The sequence below is a fragment of the Oncorhynchus gorbuscha genome, linkage group LG03, assembly GCF_021184085.1.
Source record: "Oncorhynchus gorbuscha isolate QuinsamMale2020 ecotype Even-year linkage group LG03, OgorEven_v1.0, whole genome shotgun sequence".
Lineage (NCBI taxonomy): Eukaryota > Metazoa > Chordata > Actinopteri > Salmoniformes > Salmonidae > Oncorhynchus > Oncorhynchus gorbuscha.
In genome coordinates this window covers 74346188-74369203 of record NC_060175.1, presented here as the reverse complement: position 1 = coordinate 74369203, position 23016 = coordinate 74346188, and the positions used below count along the sequence as shown (strand labels likewise).

Genomic DNA, 23016 nt, shown 5'->3' with positions numbered 1-23016 from the left:
GGGCCAGCTGGGCCTGCCCGAGTCCTTCGACAAGGAGTCACTTGTCTCCAGAGTGAAGTTGAGCCAGTCCTCGTCCAGGTCAGAGATGTCATCGACCCGAGTGGAGGTGGTCAACCCGGCAGCCCTGACAACCGCACTGGAGGTACGGATACTAAGGGCCAGTTTGCGAGAATTAAGCCTAGTCCCAGAATAAAAATTTATTTCAATGTAGAATCTCCATTGAGCATGCATTGTCGCCCAGACCTAGGCTTAATCTGTGTCCGGGAAACAGGGTTTATGGGTAGTAGGCACTAATTTGCGGTGTCTGCCCGAGCACTTCATAACCAGGAAATAACTGTAGGGCTGTGTCTGAAATAGCACCCTTTTCCCTATGTAGTGCACAATTTATGACCATAGGGATCTGGTCAAAAGGACCAACACCATATTTCTAACGCAAACTTCTGGGTTAACGTACGACTGTGTTTCCCCTAGAAAACCCCATACTCTGAGCGAAGGCACAAGCTGGATCAACGCAGCTTTCACCTGTCAGGTAAAAGACCACAGCTGTAACGCTCTGAAAGAAAATGATCTTATTAACACCAGTGTCCACAAAGAGAAAGATGGGTGGTAATAATGTGGAGAAATGGTTCATTCAGCTGATCTTGTAATCTAGCATCGTCTGGGCTGGTTTAGTACAGCCCGATCAATTTGGGATTTTTGGGTCCGATAATGATTTTAGGGAGGCAAAAGTTAACAATTACCTATATATCTGCCAATATATTGTTATTTTAGAGTTGGAATGAAAAACTTTTTTTAGGCACAAATTGTGCTCTAAAGCAGGGATCATCAACTAGATTCAGCCACAGGCCGATTTTCTCTTGAGCGGATGGCCTCGAGGCCAGAACATAATTACAAATTTATACACTGCAAATTGATACGACCACACATCAATATTAATTTTATCTATCAATATTTTGCTCAGTCTTGCTAACTGGATGGTCTCTTCAGAAGGTGTAAAAGGTACAGCCAAATGGTTACTTGCATTGTAGCAATATCAGAAAAAGATAGTGTCCATATAAATAAAATATACAGTATGTACAAGAACAATATCAATAATGATATCAGTGATAGATGAGATAGTTATATGCATGCAATTCAGGGTAAAGTGGCTGAGCAGTGAGATAAACAAAAAAATAGTAGCAGCAACTTATGGTGTGTGTGTTTAGGAGAGAGTCATGTGAATAGAGACACTGCAGATAGTGCTGATGACTGGTCCGTCCAAACCACGCATGAACAAGGGAATCTATTCGGAGAGCCTGTTTCTGTCCTGTCCTTGACTTTGGTGCAGGGCATGTGATGTCCATAGCCTCTTCATCGGAAAACTCCCTGATCTTGTCAAAAATATAGTTTGTCTAGCTGTGTCCATTCCAGGTGGTGCTTTTAAGGGCAAATCATTTATGGGAGGAAGGATGTTAGCGTTGCGCAGCAGCTGAAACCTGGTCCCGACAGTCCGAACGCTCCCTGGCAACGACACCAGGCTCCAGAGCATTGAAGCTGTAAAAGAGGGAATATCAACAAAAAATCAGAAGACATTACAACCCGGCACAACATCAATTCACCTCCCCAGTTTAGATAAGAATAACCTCATACAGTGAAAATATTTTTTTTTACCTGAAGTGCTGGTACTGCTTGATCTGTGGCAGCGGCCTGAAGTACAGAGTCAGGTGTTGTTGCCAGCCATAGCTTTCCACCAGCACCGTACCATCCTCCAGTCCAACCAGCTGTGTGATGTTGACCTCTATCACAGTGCTGTCCTTCACAACATCAGCAATCTCAGATAACGTGTTTTCCTCTGGTCTTTCTGAAGCGCTGCTTGATGAGGCCGAAGCAGCAGTCGGGGGAAAACTTGGTCTGGCCTGTGATCAGGAAGTGAAGGTCCAGATTGTAGTGGAGCTTGGGCATGGTCCACCAGGCACAAACCTGTTCTTGTTTTGGCCACTGCAGTTATCACAAAACAGGTCCACACGAATATTCCCAACTCCGTAGTTGGTGAGGAAATGGTGCATGTAGTTGATGACTGCGCTGCTGCCTTTGCTTGCTTGTGCTAGCTTTCTTTTTGATGACTGTATGACTGGTGGATTATGATGATGAGTGATTGATGCTGAAAGACAGATTCCAGATACAAATATTTTAGCATTATTATACAATAGTTGCGAAATGGCATTCTGAGATAACATCACTACACACGTTCATACAGGTAAACGTTAGCTACTGTAGCTTGCCAGCCATCTAATGTCAGCTGGCTAGCTAACAGCAAGCTTTAACTAGCAATACAAACCAATTGTCATAGCTAGCTGAAGTTAACCAATAGGTTCAATGTAAGTCGCTCTGGATAAGAGCGTCTGCTAAATGACTTAAATGTAAATGTAAATGTTAGCTAGTTAGCTAGCTAACAGGCTATAACTAGCAATGCAAAATGGCATTCTGTGAAAATATAATTAACGTTACACACACCTCATACACACAAGTTAATGTTAGCTAGCAAGTCAGCCACCTAACCTCCACTAATGTTAGCTAGCTAACAGCAAGCTTTAACTTTGGATATTTTGTTTAGACATGTCACGTTAACGTTAGCTAGCTAATGAATTAACTATTATCCCAATTCATAGAGTAACGTTACTAGCAATACAAACCGATTGGAATAGCAAGCTAAAGTTAACCAAATAACGTTAGGTTTAATGTTATTAGTTAGCAAGCCAGCCATTGATCTCCAGCTGGCTAGCTAACAGCAAGCTTTAGCTTGCAATGAAAACAACTTTCTGAACAAAATTAGAAACGTATAATATCTGAATCTGTAGTTAGATTCTTTCCTGTATACATGGATGAAAGCTTTACGGCAGACTGCAACCCCTTTTATAAGACATCCTGTGTTGTTTCCGTTTAGTTTGCACAACTTGTTTGGCCCGTTGTGTTCCACTGATTTCAAAACATGTTATTTTCAGAGTGAGAGAGAGTCAGCATTCGTCGTCCAGAAAGTAGTCCATCACAACTTTTTCAGTGACCTTTGTCAATAATGCCTGATAAATTCAGGGCAACAATGTTATTGAGAGCAGTAGCAACATATTTGCAGTTCTCCATGGCTAACAGTATATCTTTTTTTTAAATGCAGTAGAAAGGATTTATCTACGCATTAAGAGCAGCTCATTTTATAGACACAAGATGCAACACTGCAGACCAATCCAAACTCATCTGTCGGCATGTCCAGCTCACTGATTATCTCAGCCAATCATCGCTAGCAGGAAGGTTGCAGATGATGACATACAAGTTTGATATTAAGGCACATAAAAGTTCACATGTTCGAGAAGGCATTTCTGCCAAAAACACTTTTTAATTTTTTATTTAAAAGTATGTTCAAAAGGCTCTCCTGTGAAGTCATGACTTGCGTCCTGAATCGGGAAACAAATGGTTAAAAAATTAATAGAGACACATACATATTGGTTGTCGACGACATGTCAGTGTCCATGCTGGCTGGGCGAACAACAAATGTAGATTTACTGATGCTAGCATTAGATGTGCTGCTTCCACAAGTCAGTAAATCTACATTTGTTGTTCTCTCAGCTAGCATGGACACTGACAGTTGTGAATCTGATGCAGCCAAAGAGCTACTGCCCCCCCAACCCCGGAAAAGCACTGAACAACAGACAGGGACGTTGGACCATTTAACCTTTATTTAACTAAGCAAGTCAGTTAAGAACAAATTCTTATTTTCAATGACGGCCTAGGAACAGTTAACTGCCTGTTCAGGAGTTTTTTGAGCGAGAATTAAGACGACTTTCAAGTAGTAAGACATGTATAAAGGCAACAGATACCATTTAATAAGAAGGGGCTAGAAGCGTCTTGTATTGTGTGCTACCGAGTGACTAGGACAGGCAAGCCCCATGCTATTGTGGAGGACTTAATTTTTCCTACTGCCGCGGATATGGCTGGGACAATGCTGGGGGAAAAGGCCCAAAAAACTACACAGACAATGTCTTCATCAAACAACACTGTTTCCCAACGCATCAGTGACATGGAAGGAGATGTTTTGAAATAATTACTACTTTGCATAAAAGCCAGTGAATTCTATGCGTCACAGCTGGATGAGTCAACAGACTTGGCTGGCCTGGCACAGCTCCTGGTATACAGTTGAAGTTGGAAGTTTACATACACCTTAGCCAAATAACTTTAAACTCAGTTTTTCACAATTCCTGACATTTAATCCAAGGAAACATTCCCTATCTTATGTCAGTTAGGATCACCACTTTAAATGAAGAATGTGAAATGTCACAATAATTGTAGAGAGATTGGGGAATACTTCCGGCGCCGACTGAGATGGCCGCCCGCCATTCGCGTTCCTAGGAAACTATGCAGTTTTTTGTTTTTTTACGTGTTATTTCTTACATTAGTACCCCAGGTCATCTTAGGTTTCATTACATACAGTCGAGAAGAACTACTGAATATAAGATCAGCGTCAACTCACCATCAGTACGACCAAGAATATGTTTTCCGCGACGCGGATCCTGTGTTCTGCATTACAAACAGGACAACGGAATGGATCGCATGCAGCGACCCAAGGAAACGACTCCGAAAAAGAGGGAAACGCGGCGGTGTTCTGGTCAGACTCCGAAAAAGGGCACATCGCGCACCACTTCCCAGTATTCTTCTTGCCAATGTCCAGTCTCTCGACAACAAGGTTGATGAAATCCGAGCAAGGGTGGCATTCCAGAGGGACATCAGAGACTGCAACGTTCTTTGCTTTACGGAGACATGGCTTACTGGGACATGGGACATGTTTCGTATTGCGTCAGATGGGAATATTGACGAATACGCTGATTCGGTGTGCGAGTTCATTAGAACGTGCGTCGAAGATGTCGTTCCCATAGCAACGATAAAAACATTCCCTAACCAGAAACCGTGGATTGATGGCAGCATTCGCGTGAAACTGAAAGCGCGAACCACTGCTTTTAATCAGGGCAAGGTGTCTGGCAACATGACTGAATACAAACAGTGCAGCTATTCCCTCCGCAAGGCTATTAAACAAGCTAAGCGTCAGTACAGAGACAAAGTGGAATCTCAATTCAATGGCTCAGACACAAGAGGCATGTGGCAGGGTCTACAGTCAATCACGGACTACAAGATGAAATCCAGCCCAGTCACGGACCAGGATGTCTTGCTCTCAGGCAGACTAAATAACTTTTTTGCCCGCTTTGAGGACAATACAGTGCCACTGACACGGCCTGCAACGGAAACATGCGGTCTCTCCTTCACTGCAGCCGAGGTGAGTAAGACATTTAAACGTGTTAACCCTCGCAAGGCTGCAGGCCCAGACGGCATCCCCAGCCGCGCCCTCAGAGCATGCGCAGACCAGCTGGCCGGTGTGTTTACGGACATATTCAATCAATCCCTATACCATTCTGCTGTTCACACATGCTTCAAGAGGGCCACCATTGTTCCTGTTCCCAAGAAAGCTAAGGTAACTGAGCTAAACGACTACCGCCCCGTAGCACTCACTTCCGTCATCATGAAGTGCTTTGAGAGACTAGTCAAGGACCATATCACCTCCACCCTACCTGACACCCTAGACCCACTCCAATTTGCTTACCGCCCAAATAGGTCCACAGACGATGCAATCTCAACCACACTGCACACTGCCCTAACCCACCTGGACAAGAGGAATACCTATGTGAGAATGCTGTTCATCGACTACAGCTCGGCATTCAACACCATAGTACCCTCCAAGCTCGTCATCAAGCTCGAGACCCTGGGTCTCGACCCCGCCCTGTGCAACTGGGTACTGGACTTCCTGACGGGCCCCCCAGGTGGTGAGGGTAGGCAACAACATCTCCTCCCCGCTGATCCTCAACACGGGGCCCCACAAGGGTGCGTTCTGAGCCCTCTCCTGTACTCCCTGTTCACCCACGACTGCGTGGCCACGCACGCCTCCAACTCAATCATCAAGTTTGCGGACGACACAACAGTGGTAGGCTTGATTACCAACAACGACGAGACGGCCTACAGGGAGGAGGTGAGGGCCCTCGGAGTGTGGTGTCAGGAAAATAACCTCACACTCAACGTCAACAAAACTAAGGAGATGATTGTGGACTTCAGGAAACAGCAGAGGGAACACCCCCTATCCACATCGATGGAACAGTAGTGGAGAGGGTAGCTAGTTTTAAGTTCCTCGGCATATACATCACAGACAAACTGAATTGGTCCACTCACACTGACAGCGTCGTGAAGAAGGCGCAGCAGCGCCTATTCAACCTCAGGAGGCTGAAGAAATTCGGCTTGTCACCAAAAGCACTCACAAACTTCTACAGATGCACAATCGAGAGCATCCTGGCGGGCTGTATCACCGCCTGGTACGGCAACTGCTCCGCCCTCAACCGTAAGGCTCTCCAGAGGGTAGTGAGGACTGCACAACGCATCACCGGGGCAAACTACCTGCCCTCCAGGACACCTACACCACCCGTTGTTACAGGAAGGCCATAAAGATCATCAAGGACATCAACCACCGAACCACTGCCTGTTCACCCCGCTATCATCCAGAAGGCGAGGTCAGTACAGGTGCATCAAAGCTGGGACCGAGAGACTGAAAAACAGCTTCTATCTCAAGGCCATCAGACAGTTAAACAGCCACCACTAACACTGAGTGGCTGCTGCCAACACACTGTCATTGACACTGACCCAACTCCAGCCATTTTAATAATGGGAATTGATGGGAAATGATGTAAATATATCACTAGCCACTTTAAACAATGCTACCTTATATAATGTTACTTACCCTACATTATTCATCTCATATGCATATGTATATACTGTACTCTACATCATCGACTGCATCCTTATGTAACACATGTATCACTAGCCACTTTAACTATGCCACTTTGTTTACTTTGTCTACACACTCATCTCATATGTATATACTGTACTCGATACCATCTACTGTATGCTGCTCTGTACCATCACTCATTCATATATCCTTATGTACATGTTCCTTATCCCCTTACACTGTGTATAAGACAGTAGTTTTGGAATTGTTAGTTAGATTACTTGTTGGATATCACTGCATTGTCGGAACTAGAAGCACAAGCATTTCGCTACACTCGCATTAACATCTGCTAACCATGTGTATGTGACAAATAAAATTTGATTTGATTTGATTTATTTCAGCTTTTATTTCTTTCATCACATTCCCAGTGGGGAATGTTGGTTAGTATTTGGTAGCATTGCCTTTAAATTGTGTAACTTGGGTCAAACATTTCGGGTAGCCTTCCACAAGTTTCCCACAATAAGTTGAATTTTGTAACTGAGTCAAGTTTGTAGGCCTTCTTGCTCGCACACACTTTTTCAGTTCTGCCCACAACTTTTCTATGGGATTGAGGTCAAGCTTTGTGATGGCCACTCCAATACCTTGACTTTGTTGTGCTTAAGCCATTTTGCCACAAATTTGGAAGTATGCTTGTGGTCATTGTCCATTTGAAAGACCCATTTGCAACCAAGCTTTAACTTCCTAACTGATGTCTTGAGATGTTGCTTCAATATATCAACATAATTTTCCTTTCCTCATGAAGCCATCTATTTTGTGAAGTGCACCAGTCCCTCCTGCAACAAGCAAAGGTGTTCTTAGGCTCTTGCAAGCCTCTCCCTTTTTCCTTGAAACATAACAATGGTTATTATGGCCAAACTGTTCTATATTTGTTTCATCAGAACAGAGGACATTTCTCCAAAAAGCGGTTTTGGAGCAGTGGCTTCTTCCTTGCTGAGCGGCCTTTCAGGTTATGTCGATATAGGACTTGTTTGACTGTGGATATAGATACTTTTATACCTGTTTCCTCCAGCATCTTCACAAGCTCTTGTTCATGCTGTTGTTCAGGGATTGATTTGCACGTTTTGCACCAAAGTACGTTCATCTCTAGGAGACAGAATGCGTCTCCTTCCTGTGCGGTATGACGGCTGCGTGGTCCCATAGACTTCTGACCCACTGGAATTATGATACAGTGAATTATAAGTGAAATAATCCGTGTGTAAACAATTGTTGTAAAAAATTACTTGTGTCATGCACAAAGTAGATGTCCTAACTTACTTGACAAAACTATAGTTTGTTAACAAGAAATTTGTGGAGTGAAATTTGTAGAATGACTCTGACCTAGGTGTATGTAAACTTCTGACTTCAACTGTATGTCCATTACATTTATGGGGGGTCAATTAACAAAGACATCTTCTTCTGCAAACCACTGGAAACCATTACAACAGGAGAGGATATTTTTAAAGTACTGGACAGCTTTGTGACATCAAATGGACTTTGGTGCTCAAGATGTGTTGGTATTTGTATTGATGGCGCAAAAGCCATGACAGGGAGATATAGTGTAGTGGTAACGCGCTTGCAAGCATTTGCTCCCGATACCACTTGGGTACACTGCAGCATCCACCGAGAGGCTCTTGCTGCCAAGGGAATGCCTGACCGCTTGAAAGACATTTTGTACACTACAGTGAAAGTGGTTAACTTTGTTAAAGCAAGGCCCCTGAACTCTCAGTATTTTCTGCACTATGCATTGGAATGGGCAGCGACCATGTAATGCTTTTACAACATACAGCAGTGCGCTGGTTATCAAGGTGCAAAGTATTGACATGTTTTTTTTAATTGAGAGACGAGCTTAAAGTTTTCTTTACTGACCATAATTTTCACTTGTCTGACCGCTCGCATGTTGATTAATTTTTCACACAACTGGCCTATCTGGGTGATATTTTTTCTCACCTGAATGATCTGAATCTAGGATTACAGGGACTCTCCACAACTATATTCAATGTGCAGGACAAGTTGGAGCTTTCCATCACTGGTCTTTCCATCATTGTATGATTTTTTGTGTGTGCAAATGAACTCAAACCAAAATTGTTGATTATTATTTGTGCCCTTGTCCTATAAGATCTCTTTGTCACTTCCCATGAGCCGGGTTGTGACAAAGACTCACACTCATTCTTATGTTTAATAAATGTATCGTATAGTGTGTGTGTGTGTGTGTGTGTGTGTGTGTGTGTGTGTGTGTGTGTGTGTGTGGCAGGCTTACAGTGATGGCAAAAAACAACATTTGAGAGTGCGCTGACCCTGGTGCTAAGGGGGTATGCAGCTGGAGGTTGAATATTTGAAGGGGTAGGGGACTATAAAAAGTTTGGGAAACACTGGATAAGATAATAGCTGGGAGCTTGCGCAGTCTGATACTTGTGAAATTTCTTTATGACAGTTTGCAGTGGAACATAGAATTGCATGTACTTTCAAAAATTATTGGCGGTGCACTGCGAGCTACTGGTAGCTCGTGATCAACCTGTTGGAGGCCCCTGAGCTAGGCTAACTACAGTATCTTACTGGCTAGATAGAGCATAACTACATTGCTGGCCAGCTAACGTTAATTAAGTGTAAATGTGATGAGTACAGGGGCGTCTTCATTATGTTTATTCTGTTGAAAAAAAGTTTCTTAAACCTAATGAAACGGGGAAGGACCTTCCTGCATTTGTCCAATAGAAACTCTCGTTTTAGTTTTGCAACTGTTTGGCTAATGATTACACCCCTGGGGTTCTTGGTTGGTGAAGTGTACTTTTGATAATTTACTTATTCAAGTACGCTGTCGCTGGCTGTTGCGATCTACTCACCGTCAAACCACTCCCCCAAACCACTTCCTCTCACGTCGTGACCTAGGGCTGAATGATGTTCTATGAGCAGCCGTAGAGCGCCCTCTTCAGGCAACCATTATAATTGGCAGATAATATCAGTTCACCAGTTTTTTTTTATCAGGCTCAACTGGTTTGGTCTGGTTCAATCGTTTGATTTCCCTCTCATAGGTCCCTGCACCGGGCGCAAGCGCCACAACTCCCGCCCCTCGTCCAGTAACTCGGAGGAGGAGGGAAAGAGCGGCACACGAAGAGGGAGGCAGGCGGTCAAGATGAGGCCTAGGAAACTGTTTAAACCCAGTGAGAACGACATTTAATATATATATATTCTTTCAACAATATATGGTTTTCATGTTCACATAATTGGAGAACCAGTTCTCACTTCATAAAATAGCCCTTTATTCAACTAATTTCTCTTTCATTCAATTCTTTCCCTCCACTTCAGCAGCCAAGCCCAACCTCCACGCTCAGGCCCAGGCATGGGAGGAACAGAGCAGCTCTGACGAAGAGGAGAAGAAAGGAAATGGAACAAAGGACAGGGCCTCGCTGGCAACCACGAAAATATATCACCACATCCAGAGCAGCAAGAGCGCTCGTGACACAGGTACAGCCGAATAGAACACTTAAATGTGATGCATTTCTATGGGTACGGCGATCTACAAAACCTTAGGACAAACAGCTCCACCTGCCCCCATGGTTTTCAAGAACAAACTCTAGGTCTCACAAAAGGCACTGCTTTTGAATTCATAGTTATAGTAATGATTAGTCAAACCAACAGCTACAGCTATATTTATCTTCAAGGTGCAATATTCAAAAATTGCACTGCCATTTCCTGGTTGCTAAAATTCTAATAGTTTGGCTAATTTCAGTTTGTGACAAAACAAGCAAGCATAGATAATCATTGTAGCATCTAAACCACTAAAATATGTTTTCAATAACCAAAAATATTGTATTTTCATGTGTTTGAAACTGGTGTACAAAACCGAAAGTAAAAGACACAAAAACTAAACTTAAGAATGGGACGCATAGAAATGGAGCACGTAGAACAGATATACTGCTTCTTAGACTTGCTTTCAATTAGAATGACAGGTCTATAACTCAGATTTCTAGGTGAATTTGATCAGGTTGCCCAAAGAGTTACATATTGCAGCTTTAACTCTGAGCAGTTTGGAGAAGGATGTACTTGCACATCCAGTAGATATGTGTGTGAGATGGGGTGGGTGCTATTGTTAGCATACTATTCCTCTTTATGTGTTTGTTCATGACTGCATGTGTGTGTATTCGTAACTGTATATGCCTACATTTGTGTGTTGTCCCTAGTCATGGACGTTTCTCCGGAGGGGGACCTGAGCCGGGTGGTGTCGTCCCACATGGTGACATCATCCAGCTGGGAGGCAGACATGGAGGCCGAGGTGGAGGGTGAGCTGGGTCGCTCCCCTCACGACATGGGCAACATGTGTCGCCAGTTCAGCTCCGAGCTCCAGAGGAAATTCCAGGTTGCACCCATAGAAAATAGAATGCTTTTTTAACTTCCCGCTTTACCTCTATGGGTACACTTAATATGGCTGCTGGTCCACCCATCACTGACCCATTGACTTCAATGAGAAGGATATCTATTTATTTGGTTGGACACAAACTCACAGGAGGATATGTTTCTAAATGTTTTTACATTCATGTGGATACTACTATGATTACGGATAGTCCTGAATGATTTGTGAATAATAATGAGTGAGAAAGTTACAGATGCACAAATATCACCTCCAAGACATTGATGATAATTCCCTTTTAGTGTAAGAACTGTTTGTTGGGAGGGAGTTTTGGCCTTCCATGGTGGCATCAGCGTGCAGTAAATTAATTAATAGATCAATAAGAAATATAATTATAAACCTTTCTGCCAATAACAGCACATTTTCAGTTTTCCACCCACTCCCAGACAGTCCTAGCAACATTTTAGCTTGAGAAATTGCTCTTTGCTAAGAAGTTTTTTTTTTTTTTTGACCATCTTATTTGAAAACAATCACAGTAAGGTGATACAATAATTTGTACCCAGAAATTCTAAAAGAAAATGGATTAAAACGGCTACATTGGACCCTCAAGGATCACATTTGGTATCTAGCTAAGGAATCATTTTAACAAAATGTTTTACCAATATGTTTTTGGCCTTTTAAATGTTTTATTTTATTTAACTTGGCAAGTCAGTTAAGAACAAATTCTTATTTACACTGACGGCCTACCAAAAGGCAAAAGGCCTCCTGTGGGGACGGAGGCTGGGATAAAAAATATATATATATATATTAGACAAAACACAACACTACATAAAGAGAGACCTAAGACAACAACATAGCATGGCAACAACACTTGACAACACAGCTAATTGTGGAAATTGTGTCGGCATCATTTTATTTTAATTCATTTTGGATGAGAAAGTCCTTTTAAAAAGTAACCGGAACTGAGCTTCTCAGACCGTCTACATAAAAAATTATCCAGGGTGGACCACGGGCCCCCAAAACAAGGTGAGGAGGGACCCACTCCAACCATCCTCCTCCGAGACCTTTTCCCCCTCTGCTACAAAAGTTTTCAGAGGAAACATTGCTGTAGGCTACTTTCGAAACAACATTGTATAACTCAAGAAGATCTAAATGCATATCCCCATAAACTGATTGAGATCAAATGGTTGGCATGCAGATGCTTCATGAACGTTTCACAGGTAAAACTTGAAGAAGTCATTCACGTTTGAGAGTGAGAAATGTGTGCATGAAGTAGAGGTAAGGAAACATATGGTCAGAACGTGATATGCACAGAAGCATCGGGATCTTTACTCCGGAGGAAAAAGTCAGGATCCGCAGCCACTGCCTTTTTAAAAACGTACTGTTTTGTTGATGCCCCGGTGTAGCTCCCCTGCAAAAGTTCCGTAGGCCTTTAAAGGGGAAATCCAGGATTTCACAATTTAATGTTAGATTATTCCTTACCTTGAAAGTAGTCTCTGAGGCAGGATAAACTGTAATCCAGCCACTACAATATTCAGCTAACTTTAGCCACCACTAGCTAACAATCAATGGAAGTGTGTTCAGTTGTTGAAATTTCCTGGCCTTTTCAAAATCTCCATATTTGGTTTGATGTCACTTAAAGGTGATTTGGCCTTTGTGAATAGGATTTTGTATTCTATGGGAGACCCTAAATATGTTCTACTTACCTCTGTTACGTGCGTCAGAATCGCTCCAGACGTATGGAGCTGTACACCAAGCAGTCTCTGAAGACCGTCCAGCAGCACGTCTCTTCCATCAGCATGAGAGTTAAAAACTACAGGTCAGTAAGTGTACACTAAATAGTGAACTGGCAACAGCAGGCTTGCTGACATCAGTATCTCAGGTGCCACTGACTGCCTATGTAACCTTGAGCAAGGCACATTTAACCCTTTACCTGCCCCAGGGGCGCTGCTCTGCGACTGACCATGTGCTGCTCCCAGCCTGTTGTGTGTGGTGGGGCTGGGTACTGTGACAGCAAAAATTACCAAATGTCCATTGTCTCTGTATAATCGACCAATAAAGATTGCATTGTGTAGTATACAAGAATATGTCAATCTCTGACAGATTATGGACATGCAATCTCTCTTGGTCTCCTCAATATCTCTCCCCTTCCTCTTCCCCCTGTCTGTGTGTGTAGGTCTCAGAAGCTGGAACAGGTCAGGGGTGTTCTGCTGAAGGAGATCAACAACTTGGAGGAGGACGAATCCACTCTAAAGAACATGGAGAAGGAACTGACTGTAGGATTACTTACATTACATTGACATTGTAGTCATTTAGCAGACGCTCAGTTGGTCGAATGTATGTGGTGGAAACTGACCAGGGCCCTTATAATATGGATATCTGAGTTCCTTTTAAAATGGTAAATCAAACTAGCACAACGAATTTAACATTATTATACTCCTACATTAACAGTATTTAATAGTAAGAGGCCTCCCTGACAATGCAGTATACCGGTATTCCAACCCTTTCAGGTTTGGAGTGTCTATGGGAAATCCTCCCATGCTTTAGTTGACTGTATGTTGATTTAATCAGTATTATCAGTTCACTTCTCTCTCCTTAGACATACTGGAGGAAGCAGTCTGTGGCTTTCCATTCCTACCAGGAGAAAGAGACTAGAAGGTGTGTGTGTGTGTGTTTTTCTGCCACATTCAGGGAGTGAAAAGTCCCAAGTGGGAAAATGTTGTCGTCGTCCCCCCCCCCGCTCAAACGGACACACTGCAAAGATTGCAATTTGGCCTCTAGTCCTCCCCTGCTCCATTACATAAGGACCACATGACACATTGTATCATTTTTTTAACCTGGGGGAAATTAACTGTGACCAAAAATACAAGTATCTCTGTTGTGAATGAGGCCGGATCTCTGTCTCAAAAGAACTGAGTTATTTGATTCTCCGGGATGTGGTCATAGCATGACTATTCACATGACTGTTTAGAACTAAACAAAAGTATCTCAAACTGGGTCAAAGTTCTTTAAAATGGTGCTAATTGCAATTTTCTACGTTGTAGAATAATAGTGAAGACATCGAACCTATGAATAACACATATGGAATCATGTAGTAACCAAAAAAAGTGTTAAACAAATCTAAATATATTTTATATTTGAGATTCTTCAAAGTAGCCACCCTTTGCCTTGATGACATTTTTACACACACTTGTCATTCTCTCAACCAGCTTCACCTGGAATACTTTTCCAATTGTCTTGAAGGAGTTCTCACATATGCTGAGCACTTTTTGGCTGATTTTCCTTCATTCTGCGGTCCAACTCAATTGGGTTGAGGTCGGGTGATTGTGGAGGCCAGGTCATCTGATGTCACACTCCATCACTCTCCTTCTTGATCAAATAGCCCTTACACAGCATGGAGGTGTGTTGAGTCATTGTCCTGTTGATAAACAAATGATAGTTCCACTAAGCGCAAACCAGATGAGATGGCGTATTGCTGCAGAATGCTGTGGTAGTGGTGCTCATTAAGTTTGCCTTGAATTCAAAATAAATCGCAGTGTCACCAGCAAAGCACCATCATACCTCCCACTCCATGCTTCACAGTGGGAACAACACATGCGGAGATCATCCGTCACCTACTTTGTGTCTCACAAAGACATGGAGGTTGGAACCAAAAATCTCAAATTTGGACTCATCAGACAAAAGGACAGATTTTCACAGGTCTAATGTCCATTGCTCGTGTTTCTTGGCCCAAGCAAGTCTCTTCTTATTGATGTCCTTTAGTAGTGGTTTCTTTGCAGCAATTTGACCATGAAGGTCTTATTCAAGCAGTCTCCTCTGAACAGTTGATGTTGAGATGTGTCTGTTACATGAACTCTGTGAAGCATTTATTTGGGCTGCAATCTGAGGTACAATTAACTCTAATGAACTTATCCTCTGCAGCTCTCATGTGGCGGTCCTCATGAGAGCCAGGTTCATCATAGCACTTGATGGTTTTAGTGACTGCACTTGAAGAAACTTTCAAAGTTCTTGAAATTTTCCAGATTGACTGATCTTCATGTCTTAAAGTTATGATGGACTGCTGTTCTTGCCATATTACGGACTTGGTCTTTTACCAAATAGGGCTGTCTTCTGTATACCACCCCTACCTTGTCACATTGCAACTGATTGGCTCAAATGCATTAAGAAGGAAAGAAATTCCACAGATAACTTTTAACAAGGCACTACTGTTAAATGATATGCATTCCAGGAGACTACCTCATGAAGCTGGTTGAGAGAATGCCAAGAGTTTGCAAAGCTGTTATCAAGGCAAGAAGAATATATATATTCTGAATATATTTTGATTTGTTTAACACTTTTGGTTACTACATTATTCCATATGTGTTATTTCATAATTTTGATGTAATTTCGCATTTATTATACAATGTAGAAAATAGTTTTAAAAAATAAAGAAAATTCCCTGGAATGAGTAGGTGTGTCTACACTTTTGACTGGTACTGTATAAGGGTGTATTTACAGTTGAAGTCAGAAGTTTACATACACCTTACCCAAATACATTTAAACTCAGTGTTTCACAATTCCTAACATTTATTCCTAGTAAGAATTCCCTGTCTTAGGTCAGTTAGGATCACCACTTTATTTTAAGAATGTGAAATGTCACAATAATAGTAGAGAGAATTATTTTATTTTATTTTAGCTTTTATTTCTTTCATCACATTCCCAGTGGGTCAGTTTATATGCACTCAATTAGTATTTGGTAGCATTGCCTTTAAATTGTTTAACTTGGGTCAAACATTTCAGGGAGCCTTCCACAAGCTTCCCACAATAAGTTGGGTGAATTTTGGCCCATTCCTCCTGACAGAGCTGGTGTAGCTGAGTCAGGTTTGTAGGCCTCCTTGCTCGCACACGCTTTTTCAGTTCTGCTCACAATTTTTCTATGGGATTGAGGTCAGGGATTTGTGATGGCCACTCCAATACCTTGGCTTTGTTGTCCTTAAGCCGTCTTTCCACAACTTTGGAAGTATGCTTGGGGTCATTGTCCATTTGGAAGACCCATTTGCGACCAAGCTTTAACTTCCTGACTGATGTCTTGAGATGTTGCTTCAATATATCCACCAAAATTTTCCTTTCCTCATGAAGCCATCTATTTTGTGAAGTGCACCAGTCCCTCCTGCAGCAAAGCACCCCCACAACATGATACTGCCCCGTGCTTGGGATGGTGTTCTTCAGCTTGCAAGTGTTCCCCTTTTCCTCTAAACATAACATTGGTCATTATAGTGTGAGTGTGAGCAATGTGAGCAAGACTAAAGGAGCTGATCGTGGACTATAGGAAAAGGAGGGCGGAACAGGCTCCCATTAACATCGACAGGGCTGAAGTGGAGCCAGAACAGGCCCCCATTAACATCGAAAGGGCTGAAGTGGAGCGGGTCAAGAGTTTCAAATTCCTTGGTGTCCACATCACCAATGAACTATCATGGTCCAAACAAACCAAGACAGTTGTGAAGAGGGCACGACAACACCTTTTCCCCCTCAGGAGACTGAAAGATTTAGCATGGGTCCCCAGATCGTCAAAAAGTTCTACAGCTGCACTATCAGGATCATCCTGACCGGTTGCATCATCGCCTGGTATGGCAACTGCACAGCATCTAACCGGTAATGCGCTACAGAGGGTAGGGTGTACGGCCCAGAACATCACTGGGGCCATGCTTCCTAACATCCAGGACTTACATACTAGGCCGTGTCAGAGGAAGGCCCCAAAAATTGTCAGACTCCAGTCACCCAAGTCATAGACTTTTCTCTGCTACTGTATGGCAAGCGGTACCGGAGCGCCAAGTCTAGGTTCAAATGGCTCCTTAACAGCTTCTACCCCCAAGCCATAAGACTGCTGCTGAACAATTAATCAAATGGCCACCCGAACATTTACATTGACCCCCCCCTTTGTTTTTACACTGCTGCTACTCTGTTTATTATCTATCCATAGTCACTTTACAAATGACCTCGACTAACCTTTACCCCCTGTATATAGCCTCATTGTTATGTAATTTTCTTGTTACTTTTTTTGATTATTTTTTTACTTTAGTTTATTCAGTAAATATTTTCTTAACTCTTTTTCTTGAACTGCATTGTTGTTTAAGGGCTTGTAGAATGTATGCACACATGACTGTAAGTCGCTTTGGATAAAAGCGTCTGCTAAATGGCATATATTATTATTATTATTATTATTAAATAAGCATTTCCCGGTGAGGTTGTTGTATTCGGTGCATGTGACAAGTGCAATTTGATATGATTTACAGGTTTGATGGTTGTAACAATCGCCCCATATTATCAAACTTATTTCATTTCAAACTTTTACAGTTCTCTAGTATATGCTACATATCGTAATGAACGATATCAGCAAAATTCCTGCAATAAGTGATCGATATGGTCAGTGTCAATAATTTTCAGTTTATTGTCCTAGTTCTAACCTGACTTCTCTACTTTAAACAATGCAACACCACTGTGAGGTCATGTCCCTGATACATTCATGTCCCTCATTGTTTTTTATTATTTATGAACAACTGGTGTTTTTTTATTTACAATACAACAAAAAAAACACAAATGTGATAGTGGTAAAGGTTTAGTATTTTTATATTTCATTTTCCCCTCCCTCTCTCTCCCGCTCGCACGCTCTCTCTCACCCATGGCTCATTTGCTCTTTCGTGTGCTCTTCTTCACCTTTTCGTTCTTTGCCCTCCTCAGACTGCAGAGCCTCAAGAGTACCTTCCAGACCGATGTGTGTCACAGCCTGGAGTACGAGGAGAGAATCTTCACCTCTCAGGTGTGGATCATCCAAACTTTAGCACTAGACTTAATCTACACTGTAGCCTCCGGCTTCATATAAACTGTAGCCCGCTATGTTGATCATAAACACAACAATTCCATACAGCACAAGTACAGAGAATAGGGAAAGAGGAACAGCCGACCCACAAAATCTAAAGTACATGTCACCTTGTGTTTTGATCAACATGCATTCCTTATGTCTCACAGGCGTACCTGTTACAATGTTTTTTACTAGAAACTCAGCTCATCTGAGCTCAGTTTTAAGCAATAGGATTTCAGTCCTGTGTTGTGCAGTATGGCATTATGCTTATCCCCATTTTCTCTGCCGTGTGCGACTGTGAAGAGTTCAAACCTTGACAAATATTTGTTGTCACCCACTGTTTTCAGATGTGCCTGATGAGGAAAGACATGAAGTCAGTTCAGGACAGACTCTTCAAGGAAATGGTGAGTGGAAATGACAGTTGTGACTAGGCAAGGCACTAAAAAACAATTAGACCCATGTCTCTTTCCACCGCACGGCATTAAATCCCCCTAAAAAAATCTGTCCGTTTAAGCTAGAGATATGTTTTTTTCTAATGGATGCATCTCAGTTCACAACACGTTTGTCAGACCATGAGACATCCCAAAAATTGTCTGTAGTGTCCGAACAGGTTCGGCCCACAAACTATTATGACCCCTATGGAAAGATGAGGCTCTTACGACCCCCACAAGAGTCTTGGGACTCGTCTGAAGTCGGTACAGCTGATATGCCAACTTCTGTCTGTAGCGTCCAAACAGTTTGGGTTACACACTAATATGACCCCTATCTGGAACGGTGAGACTCTCACGAACACGTCGATTGTTTTGCTCTAGGATGCCCACAAGCCTCACAAGACTCGTCTGAAGGTTACCCGGCACCAGTTGAAAAAATGAATGAAAGAAAATCTGGAGACTGTTTAGTGTCACAAATAAGGGGTTAAATACATGTAAAAAATAAAATTATATATATATATAGACACTTAAGAACAAACTTCCTTCAGAGTTTTTGGGGGGACAATCTGTTATTCAATTCGTTTGTATGGGCTAATAGCAGTAAGGCCAAAAATATTTTTTTAAATAAAATATACTTTTTATATACTTCTAGGGGTCTTAAAATTAAAAATCAATTAGCTAAATTATGTCCTTCAATTACGGCTTAGTTTTATTGGATATTAAAGAGGTCCCTCTTTTGAAAGTCCTACTCAAAAGTGCTAGCTTTATAAGCGCAGACTGAGACTGCATCCCCTGAGGTGTTGCAAGTGTATTTGAGGGCTGTGTTTTTGTGTGTCTCTCCTCAGCAAGACGAGGAGATAATGAGTGTGAGGAGAGGACTACAGGCTCTTTTCCTGCCAGAGGGACCAAGATTTTAAACCCAAATCAAGTACCTCTGCACATTTATAAGATATGTTTGTGTTCTGTGACGTTTGCCCGTCATTCTACGTTAGCTGTAATCAAATTGAATATATTAAGCATAAGTTAAAGAAATATATATACATGCCTTATTTAAAAAATTATCAAATGTGAATTTATATTAACATATTTTATCAGATCATTTTTGTATTTTTGCAGTGATGTTTGACACTAATAACTTTATAGTTTTAACTGTCTCTCCATAAGAGTAGTATTTTCAATATAAATAATGCATTTCTGTGAACATTGTTTGAATGGCATTTTATCTGTACACGGTTGCCTGCTATTTGTTTGCTGTTAAGGTTGCCAAAGTTTATTAAAAACTTTTTAAAACAAAAACCTGTATTCAGAGAAACCATAATGTACCTTACTTGGCATGGAAAAATGAAAGCAGTATGTCAACATATTCAAGTTATTCTTATGCACAAATATCAATTTCAGAATCATGCTTTACAGTGCATTTGGAAAGTAAATCAGACCCCTTGACTTTTTCCTCATTTTGTTACGTTACAGCCTTATTCTAAAATGGATTAAATAAATTTAAAAAGTCCTCAATCTACACACAATCGCCCATAATGACAAAGCAAAAACTTATTTTTTGCACATTACAAATAAAAAAACAGATACCTCATTTACATAAGCACTAAGACTCTTTGCTATGAGACTCGAAATTGAGCTCAGGTGCATCCTGTTTCTATTGATCATCCAAGCCACGAGCTCAAATTAATTGGCCGTAGATCTCTCTGAGGCAAGAATTATGCAGCATTGAAGGTCCCCAAGAACACAGTGGCCTCCATCATTCTTAAATGGAAAATGTTTGGAACCACCAAGACTTCCTAGAGCTGGCCGCCCGGCCAAACTGAGCGGGGGAGAAGGGCCTTGGTTCAGGGAGGTGACCAAGAACCAATGGTCACACGGACAGAGCTCCAGAGTTCCTCTGTGGAGATGGAAGAACCTTCCAGAAGGACAACCATTTCTGCAGCACTCCCAACAAATCAGTCCTTCATGGTAGACTGGCCAGACGGTAAAAGATATGACAGCCCACTTGGAATTTGCCAAAAATGCACTTAAAGTACTCTCAGACCATGAGAAACAAGATTCTCTGGTCTGATGAAACCAAGATCGCCGATTTTCACGTCTGGAGGAAACCTTGCACCATCCCTACGTCGAAGCATGGTGGGGGCAGCTTCGTGCTGTGGGGATGTTTTTCAGCGGCAGGGACTTGGAGACTAGTCAGGATTGAGGGAAAGATTAACAGAGCAGAGAGAGATACTTGATGAAAACCTGCACCAGAGTGCTCAGGACCTCAGACTGGGGCGTAAATTCACCTTCCAACATGACAACGACCCTAAGCACACAGCCAAGACGACACAGGAGTGGCTTCGGGACAGTCTCCGAATGTCCTTGAGTGGCCCAGCCAGAGCCCGGACTTGAACTTTATCAAACATCTCTAGAGAGACCTGAAAATAGCTGTGCAGCGAGCCTCCCCTTCCAACCTGACAGAGCTTGAGAAGATCTGCAGAGAAGTGGAGAAACTACCCAAATACAACTATGCCAAGCTTGTAACGTCATATCCAAGAAGACGCAAGGCTGTAATCGTTGCCAAAGGTGCTTCAACAAAGTACTGAGTAAAGGGTCTGAATACTTATGTAAATGTGATATTTCAGTTTTTTTTTATACATTTTCAAACATGTCTAAAAGCCTGTTTTTGCTTTGTCACTGAGGTATTGTGTGTAGATTGATGAGGGAAAACAAACATTTAATCCATTTTAGAATAAGGCTGTAACAATGTGGAAAAATTCAAGTGGTCTGAATACTTTCCGAATGCGCTGTATGTTAGGGCTCACCAAACCTGTTCCTGGAGAGCTACCCTCCTGTAGGTTTTCGCTCCAACCACAGTTGTAACTAACCTGATTCAGCTTATGGGTCTTTCTATAAACTAGGGTACCAGTGAGCATTTCTTGTAGTGAACATCTGTTTGGAGCTGTTAAAGTCATTAATAATAATTAGCCTTTTTTTCACGTGAATACATTTAGGATATAAAAGAGGGGACATAGATACATTCAACATAATTAATGAGTTGAATCACCCATGTTTAAACCCTTTCTCATGCTTGGAGTCTTCATAAAACACTACCTTTCTTTCCTTAGATTTATGATACTGCTGTTTGTCATATCATATACTAAGCATTTATCAATTTAATTTACACATTGAATTTGATCCTGTAAAATAACTGAATATTGCTGTTGGACTCTTGTATGGAGATCTCGGAAGTGCACTAACCTCGTAATGTTTCGTATCTCCCTATGTTACGGTGTGAAAACAGTTTATGGGCACACATATCCCAAATGTATGGATTGCAAAATCTAATGCTTCTAACAGAAAGACCAACTTTAACCAGATGAATCAAATAATGCATAATAGTTGTTTGATGCGCATTAGATGTTTAGCTATTTAGTTACATGGAGAAAGGATTTTCTGAATGACAGTCAAGAGCAGGTGTGATACTGCACACGATTGAACAGCAACCAAAGTGCGGGAATTCATGTTGATCTGGAGAATTAACAAAACATTTGTGTCTGTTACGGTAGTCAAGATAATTAGCCTATGTCGTGGACAACATTGTCAAGATTCCTGAGGTAAGATTACGGTTCATGTAAATTTAGATTTTGTTTTCCAAATTAAAAAATGGAGCAATCGGAACATGAAAACAGCTTCTTTATTCATTTTTGAATTGAAATATTAAAGGCTTGTTTTTTGTTTTTCTGTATAAAACCCCAAAAACAACTTGATATTTAGATTTTCACGTGGGTGGGGTTAAATGTGGAATACATGTCATTGGTTAAGTGCACAGCCAACACTTTCTGTCCTTTCAAAGTAGGAGTTCACCCTTCTAACTCCATTCTATGAATCTATTCATTAATCGAGCTACAGTGCCAAAATAAGGTATGATTTCTTCATTTCTGCGTAAGATTTAGTGTGACTGCTGTTACAGTAAATGGTTAGCTGACTGGTATATCCTAGGTATCTAACTAACCATTGCTAATCTTGTTCAATGATGCCATGCAGCCAAAACAGTATCTATTGCTAGACTAGAGATATTCCCATAGCTATAGTTAGTCAGTGGTTGCACATCTAACTAGCTGGAATTAAGCAAGGGTGTGAATAGTAGACATGTTAAATATATCTTTTCACTGTTTACAGCAGGTCTTCAGCTACTCAGAACTGTGATCAGCCTGATAGGGTGCGTCCAGCTTTGCACCTGTACAAATCCGTGTGTATAGAAATGGAATGAGAAATCCAACCAATGCCTCAAGTCGTGCAGTAGGTCCACCACATACCCGGAGGATTGTGGGGTCCTGTCCAGGATCAGCCCCTAGACACTTGTGGAGATCTGAGAGGATTGGACAGGTGTCAGCAATACCGCTAAAATTCCACCATGCCTTTCAGTGGGTAAGGTGCAGCTCTGGGGCAGTAGGGGTTGTTTCTGGGAAGGCCATGAGTATTATGGTAGTGTGATCAGTCAGTCTGGCACGGTATAACATTGTTAAAGGGGCAGTGCAGTTAAAAATGTGATTTCCCAGTTTTTTTAATGATATTTCCACACACACTTTTATTT

The 23016-nt window shown here is 41.8% G+C and overlaps 1 protein-coding gene and 1 long non-coding RNA gene across 3 annotated transcripts; one reads left to right on the top strand and one right to left on the bottom strand.

Moving 5' to 3' along the window:
* The first annotated feature begins 5 nt into the window (after positions 1–5).
* On the top strand, positions 6–19721 carry sycp2 (synaptonemal complex protein 2). The gene is made up of 11 exons (XM_046343686.1): positions 6–142; positions 472–529; positions 9856–9984; positions 10130–10288; positions 11005–11180; positions 12896–12990; positions 13348–13447; positions 13771–13829; positions 17889–17967; positions 18357–18413; positions 19286–19721. The coding sequence occupies exons 1-11, from the start codon at positions 86–88 to the stop codon at positions 19355–19357; spliced, it is 1041 nt and encodes a 346-aa protein (XP_046199642.1). The 5' UTR covers positions 6–85; the 3' UTR covers positions 19358–19721.
* LOC124031894 lies at positions 878–3206 on the bottom strand. 2 transcript variants are annotated; one of them, XR_006838180.1, is made up of 3 exons: positions 2858–3206; positions 1651–2140; positions 878–1533 (listed from the first exon to the last, which is right to left on the bottom strand). It is a non-coding gene; the product is annotated as an uncharacterized LOC124031894 (long non-coding RNA). The 2 variants fall into 2 exon arrangements; XR_006838181.1 differs by lacking the exon at positions 2858–3206 and adding an exon at positions 2673–2845.
* Positions 19722–23016: the final 3295 nt, after the last annotated feature.